Source organism: Thecamonas trahens (genome assembly GCF_000142905.1).
Source record: "Thecamonas trahens ATCC 50062 unplaced genomic scaffold supercont1.99, whole genome shotgun sequence".
In the NCBI taxonomy this organism is placed as follows: Eukaryota; order Apusomonadida; family Apusomonadidae; genus Thecamonas; species Thecamonas trahens.
Window position 1 is genome coordinate 1 of NW_013657581.1, and position 7415 is coordinate 7415.

The 7415-nt window shown below is 63.7% G+C and overlaps 1 protein-coding gene across 1 annotated transcript; it reads left to right on the forward strand.

Annotated features, from left to right (window-relative positions):
* Window positions 1-96: 96 nt before the first annotated feature.
* AMSG_11536 (uncharacterized protein) lies at window positions 97-7406 on the forward strand (the record flags this gene model as incomplete). Its single annotated transcript, XM_013897159.1, has 1 exon — window positions 97-7406. A coding segment is annotated over one exon (7308 nt), but the record flags the coding sequence as incomplete, so codon positions are not given.
* Window positions 7407-7415: the final 9 nt, after the last annotated feature.

Below are 7415 nucleotides of genomic sequence, written 5' to 3' on the forward strand. Positions count from 1 at the left end.
CGGTCTGCTGGTGTGGTTGTGGGTGTGGGTGTGGGTGGGTGGGTGTGGCGGGTGGCGGGTGGCGGGTGGCGGGTGGCGGGTGGCGGGTGGCGCGAGGACCTGCAGCCGGCAACCGATGACGACATCTACGGCACGGTGACGGAGGGCATTCGTGGCTCATCGATATTTGCCAGTGAGCGTATTTTCGAGACGGCGGTGGACATCGACTGCGATGGGCGGCGGGATGTGGCGGCGCACTCGCGGTACGGCATGACTTTCCTCCCGTCGTCATCGCCGTTTACTCGCCAGTATCCCTCGACGGCTGGCGTGCCAGTGGACGGCGTGGCGCAGTTTGAGCCGGCGGATGATGGCATGAAGCTGAGCGGATGCATAGCGGCGGAGATGGGCCCGGCGGGCATGCAGGCGGATACGTGGGCAACGCCGGTGTATGTTTCTCCGGGAGCAACTGGAATGCTGTCGTCGAGTGTGAGCGACGCGTGGGCTGGAGACTTGAACGGCGATGGAGTGCCCGAGTTTGTGACGGCCGAGAATCCCGGGATCAAGGTGATGACCGGGAGCACGACGCGGCGATGGCCCAAGTACATGGGCGAGGTGGTGATGAAGGCTGGAGCGACGGCACTCTCAAACACGGAGCAGCGATTCTTCATCGCCGACATGGACAACGACGGCGACAACGACGTTGTTTGGTGGGCGTACGCGACGTCGTCATCGTACTACCATGAGGTTGTGTGGTTTGCCAACTATGGCAACGGCACGCTTGATGAGACGCCGCGGCTCATTGCGCCGTACTTGTCGACGTATCCGCGGGCCATTGATGTGGCGGACGTCAACGGCGACGGGTGGCCTGACGTGGTTCTGCAGCGGATGAGCGGGGCAACTGAGGTGTGGCATACGACCGGGCCAGGAGTGTTTGGCGCGAGCGCGGTGATGCTCACACCCTCGCAGGTGCGCTCGTCGTACCTGCAGTTTTTCGACTATGATGCGGACGGCGACCTGGACGTGCTGCTAGAGGCCAACGTGGACGACACGCTTGTGGTGTACGTTAACTCGGCTGGGCCTGGGGCCAACTTTGCGCTTGGGACGATGGTCGCACTCGGTAACCGAGACAATCTCAACTCGATTGCGATTGCGGACCTGGACAACGATGGCGACGATGATGTGGTGTACACCCTCTACGAGCTGGACTTGGTTGTCATTCTCCGCAACGAGGGTGGCGGGAGCTTTGTGCCCGAAGACACGGTGACGATTGACGGGCCGCACAACATCCGGCTGGGCGACATCAACAATGACACGTATCCGGACGTGTGCGGCAAGGTCCGCAGCAACCGGTTCTTCTGTGCGCTGTACAATCCGAGCAGCGGACTCGCTGGATCGTACGACGAGTATGTGCTGATGCAGTCGGGCTGGGGCGTGTACCCGACGACATTTGAGCTGGTGGATATGGATGGCGACGGAATGCTTGACCTAGTGGCACAGCCGACTGGCAGGGAAGGCGAGGCAGTGACGAGCGCGGTTGTGTACTACCGCAACCAGTGGCCGGAGCTTGCATTTGTGTACGACCGCAATCGACCGATCCCGATTGTCGGTGGGAGTCTTGGGCGGGGCGGGAGGCGGTCGTTCGGCGACCTCGATGGCGACGGAGTGCCGGATTTTGTGGTTGTCCACCCGCACATCCACCGGTTTGCGGTGGCAGTGTACGTGACAGCTGGGCCGGGAACGCGGACGGGCGGGCCCGGCATGCTGGCGTATGACGGCGGCCAGGCTGAGCTTGTGGCGACAGCTACTGACCAGGTCATCCATCTCGCCGTCGACGATTTTGACAGCGACGGCGACTACGATGTGGTGTACGCGACATATGTGGGTAATACCGGCAAGTCGACGGTAGAGTATGCGAAGAACGCGTATGGCGGAACGCCTGGTGCGCCTGTGGCGTTTGGGACTGCAGTCGTGCTAGGCGAGTCGCAGGCCTTTCGCGAGGTCCCGACTCAGCTGGTTGTCGTTGATGCAGATGGCGATGGCAACGCGCGTGAGGTTGTTGTTGGCTGGCGGTCGCTGCAATCGTTTGGCAACAACGTGTATGGGTTCATCACGCTGTACGAGGTGGATGACTGGACCAGCGCTAGCGCAAGCGCCGTGGCGACCGTCATTGCTGACGACCTTCCTGCGACGAGCGGACTGGCAGCAGTGGACATGGACCTCGACGGGAGTCTTGATCTTGTGGTGACTCGGGAATTGCAGTTGTTCGCGCTGCTGAGTCTCGGCAGGCCACTGCGCGAGCTGCCAACGGCGGGGCGGCGGCTGTTCCTTGGCGAGATCCAGACGGGGCGGTCGTCGAACCAGATTGATCTTGCGGTGGCGTCGCTCAACCCGGGCGAGGATAGCGAGCTGGACATTGTGGCGCTGGTGAGCGGGCTGGAGCCTGTTGTCATGATGGGCCTGCCAGGCAACGCGAGTGCACCGGTGCGGGTGAAGGATCACACGGCAATGCCGATGGCGGGCATCGGCGGGAGCTCCTTTGCGCTCACCGACTACGACAGTGATGGGTTTGTGGACGTGGTGCTTGCTGCTGGCTCGTTTGTTTGGATGCCGAACCTCGGGTATGCAGGTGCTGTCAAGGGCTATGACGAGGTTGCGTACGAAGCGATATACCAAATCGACTCGTCGACGGTGGCGGACTTTGACCGCGACTCGCAGCTCGACTTTGTTGTGTTTGACGGGAATGGGGTTGATACCGGCGAGTTGAAGCTGTTTGTGGACGGCCCGCTCTTTGCGAGCCCGCTGGTCATCGACGTGTCGGCCGCCGGCAGTCACATGAAGTGTATGGTGGCTACAGACGTGGACCTGGACGGGCTGGTAGACATTATTTTTTCGACGGCGGATCCGGCAAACGTGGTCGGCTGGCTCCCGAACGCCGGCGTTGCGCCTTTCTTTACCAGTGAGACTCTGGTGGAGATTGTCAACACCACGGATGTGCTCGACGACGCGCTGGACTTTGACGCAGCTATGTTGGACGACGACGCGTATGTGGATGTGATTGCGTTGGGCCGTGACAGCCTCAACCTGGTGTTCATCCGCGGTAGCGCAGAGTCGCCGACGCGGTTTGAGAACGAGGTGGAGATCGCGAGCTGGACGACGGCGGTGTGCAATAACCCGTTGCGAATGGAACTTGGCGACGCGACAGGCGACGGTTTGCAGGACGTGATTGTGGCATGCCACTCGAACGGTGCTGTGGTGTTCTTTGCATCCGAGCCCGTGGCTGAGTTGTCGGACGCGCCGTGGGCGGTATCGTCACCCGAGGTACTTGTGGCACGCGGTGGCTCGTACAACGCTTACGATGTGATCTTTGCTGACCTCAACGGCGATTCTCTGCTTGATGTGGTGTACACTGTCGATGACTATAGCCCCGGCCCGGTGTCGTACTTTATCAACGTCGGCAACGAGACGCATCCGCTATGGCCAGCCCTGCAGGACCGGCACTATCCGGACGACTGGGCGACGTTTGACCGACTTGACGGCTACCAGTGCCGATATGGACGGGCGTTGCAGGTTATCGACCTTGATATGGATGGGTACGACGACATTCTTGTCGGCTGCTCGACAGCTCGGACACCGGTCCTGCTCAACCAGACACCGCGTCTGCCCGCGAGCGCGTTCAACGACACGGATACAGGAGTTGGCGCTAGCCGATTGGTTGCAGCGACTCGGTGGTACCAGCAGGGCTCCACCAGCCGCCGCGGCTACATGGACCGCATTGCCGTGGCTGACGTCGATGCCGATGGCTTCCCGGACTGGCTCACGTCGTCTGAACACACCTCGAGCGAGCGGGCGGTGTACTCGGGGACAAACTCGGTGTGGCAGACGCCGCGGCCGCCTACGACGTTCCGGGTCGAGGTTGAGCGATGCGGGTACACGATGACGTGTGTGGCGGCGTCGGTGACGCGATGGGTCGGGCAGTGCAACGGCGACACGGTCCTGCTTCCGGCCGGGCGGTACACCGGATGCTGGCGCGATGTGCCGTACACGGTGGCCAAGTCTGTGCGACTTCTAGGCGAGGGCCCAGGCGCGGTGCTTGACTGCACGGCCGGCGAGCGGAGCGACGACGACGGTGCGCTGCTGTTCCGTGTGGAAGGGAGCACGACGGTGCTGAAAATGGAGAACATGATTGTGCTCGGAGCGCGGACGAACAAGGCTGTGTTTGGCGGCGGCAGCATCGAAGTTGTGGGCGGACGGCTGGAGCTTGTGTCTGTGACTGTGACCAACTCGACAGCGGTGACGGCGAACCAGCTGTCTGTGGCGTCGCCTGTGATTGGGTTTGGCGGAGCGGTGCTGCTTCGCGACGGCGGGTCGCTGGTGGCACGCGACAGCGCGTTTGTGTCGAACACTGCGGAGCATTCTGGCGGAGCGATTGCGGCGGTGGGGCGCGACGTGAGCGTTGTGTTTGAGCGGGTGCGGTGCGTGAACAACCATGCGCTTGTGTCTGGCGGGTGCCTGTTCCTCGAGTCTGCAGACGGGACGTCGTTCCTGGAGATTGTAGAGTCTGTGGTGGAGGACAACGAGGCTGTGGGCCGGTCTGCGGCGATTGCGTATCCGCGGCGCGGCGGCGGCGGAGCTGTGATTGCGCTTGCGGGCAGCTTTAACGTGAGCGTGCAGCGGAGCACGATTTCGCGCAACGTGGCGCTTGAGAACGGCGGCGGGCTGTTCCTGCGGGCGTCCGGCGAGGGCCGAATTTCGGCCGAGTTTGGGACGCTGGGCGGCGGGAACGAGTCTGTGGTGTCGGACAACACGGCGCTCGGCGGGAGCGGCGGTGGGCTGCACGCGGTGTCGCTGGAGAACGGCGAGACGCGGATTGTGCTCGGAAGCGAGGCGATTGTGACGGCGAACTCTGCGAGCGGAAGCGGCGGCGGGATCGCGGCCGAGGCTGAGCGAGCGAGCCGTTTGGCGCGAGCGGCGGCGGCGGTGGTGGCGAGCGGCGCAGTTGTGAGCTCGAACGCTGCTGACGTGCACGGCGGAGGCGTGGCCGGAAGTGGGCGTGGGGCGGACGGCCAGCTGACAGGCAGCACGCTGGCGGAGAACCGGGCGCGGCGGATCGGCGGAGCGGTGAGCGCGATCGGCGGCGGGCGGATGGTTGTCGATGGCTGCGTTGTCCGCGACAACGAGGCGGCGTTTGGCGGGGTGGGCGGAGCGACGTCCGGGGTCGACTACCTTGCCGGGACGGCGACGAAGAACGGCCAGGCGATCGAGGCATCGTCGGCGTCGCTGGAGGCGCTGCTGATTGAGGACGAAGTTACGCTTGGCGAAGGAAGTCTGTACAGCTGCGCGGAGCGCGGCGGGGTGTTTGTGCGCTCGAGCGTGCTGATGCGGAACTCTGCGGTGCACGGGAGCGTGGGCTTTGGGTGTGGGTCGCGGGTGAGCGTGGAGGGGACGGGAAGCGGGTTTGAGTTTGACGTGTCCGCCAAGCCGAACGGCAACGACGTGGGCTCTGGACTGTTCTTCAGCTGCCTGCCTGAGGGCGGGCTGTGTGGGATGGCGGGCGATCCGTGCTGTCTGGCCGAGTCGCCTGCGGAGCTGCGCGGGCTGCCGTGGGCGAGCGCGTCGAGCGGGATGCTTGGGGCGTTCAACCAGAGCCTGGACAAGGTGCAGAGCGTGGTCGGATACGGGGCGATGGCGGCGATGCCTGTGGTGTCGCTGCAGTGGATGGCGGGTCTGCCGGAGCTTGTGTCGTCGGGAGCGCCGTTTGGGAGCGGGTACGGAGTGGTGACTGGTCGGGACGCGCTCGGACAAGTGGTTGTTGACCCGCAGCTGATGCTCTCGATGGAGTTTGAGGACGGGGCAAAGGAGGCCGAGTTTGCGTTTGTGGGCTCTGGGCGGCAGCAGCTGATGACCGATGCCGAGCTGTCGTTTGGCGGAGTAGGGATTGCAGCGCGGAGCGGGGCCGAGGTGGGAGTGCCGATTGCGGTGCAGATTGCGGTTGCGCAGTCTGCGATTCCACTGGAGCTTGTGCCGGATGCGATTGTGCGCGACTCTGTGGTTGTGCAGGCGTGCCTGCCGGGGTCTGGAGCGATTATCAGGCCGGGCTCGACTGTGCTCGAGTGCACGCTGTGCGCCGAGGGCACGTTCTCGAATGCGACGTCGCTCGAGCCGTGCAAGATCTGCCCGGCGTCGACGGTGCTGACTGGGCAAGGGGCAACCGAGTGTCTGGCGTGCCCGGAGAACGCGCAGGTCATTCCCGGGTTTGTGCCCGAGCCTGGACTCGGACTCAACTGCTCGTGCATTCCCGGGTTCTGGACGGCGACGGGACAGATCAATGTGGGGTGCGAGGCGTGTCCGGAGGGGGCCAAGTGCGACGGCGGGCAGTCGTTGCCTGTGGCACGGCCTGGGTTTTTCCCGACGGAGGATCCTGGGGTGTTCCTGGAGTGCCCGAACGCCGGGGCGTGCAAGGGCGGGTTCCCGTTCCGGTGCACGGAGGGGTACACCGGACAGCTGTGCGGAGCGTGCGATCGCGGGTACTATGCGCTGAGCGGATCGTGCTACAAGTGTGACAACCGGACGCTGCCTATTTTCGCGGTGGTGTTTGTGCTCGCGGTGTGCTTTGTGGGCCTGCTCGTGTGGCTCAACGCCAAGGAGGAGCTGAGCTACCGGTTTGCGGCTGTGATGATCGGGTTCAACTCGCTGCAGATCAGCGCGATGTACGGGCAGTTTGAGCTGCCGTGGTCGAACTTTGCGTCGCAGTTTTTCAACGTGGTCTCGTTCTTCAACCTCAACTTTGACCTGAGCTCGCCCGAGTGTGCGACGGTGACGGACGATGTGTGGCTGCTCAAGTGGTGGATGACGGTGAGTCTGCCGCTGCTGTTTGTTGTACCGTTTGCGATTGTGTATTGCAGCGTGATGGTGAACAAGCACCACCTTGCGCCGCGGCTGGGGCATGTGGTGCTGATTACGGGTGGAGCGCTGCGCGACGCGTGCCGGCGTGCGTACCTGCAGCTGATGGTGCTGCTGTACCTGCCGCTTGCGGCGATGGCGATGAGCTACCTGCAGTGCCGGCGCGACAAGGACGGGCGGTGGGTGCTCGAGGCTGCACCGGCGAAGAGCTGCTACGGGACGTGGTACTGGAACTACTTTGGAGTTGCGGTTGTGTTCTGCGTGGTGTACTGCCTGGGGCTGCCGTCGCTTGTGTTCTACCTGCTGACGCGGGTGCGGAGCGTGGCGGATCCTGTGCTGTTCAGTCTGCGGTACGCGTTCCTTGTGGGGCGGTTCTCGCCGGCCAACTACCGGTTCGAGGTGTGGATTATGGCGCGCAAGGTGAGCGTGGTGATGGCGATGACGTTTTTCCGTCCGCCGATGACCAAGGCGAACGTGGCGCTGTTTGCGCTTGTGGTGTCTATGTGCCAGCTGGTGCGGTTCCTGCCGTACGACAC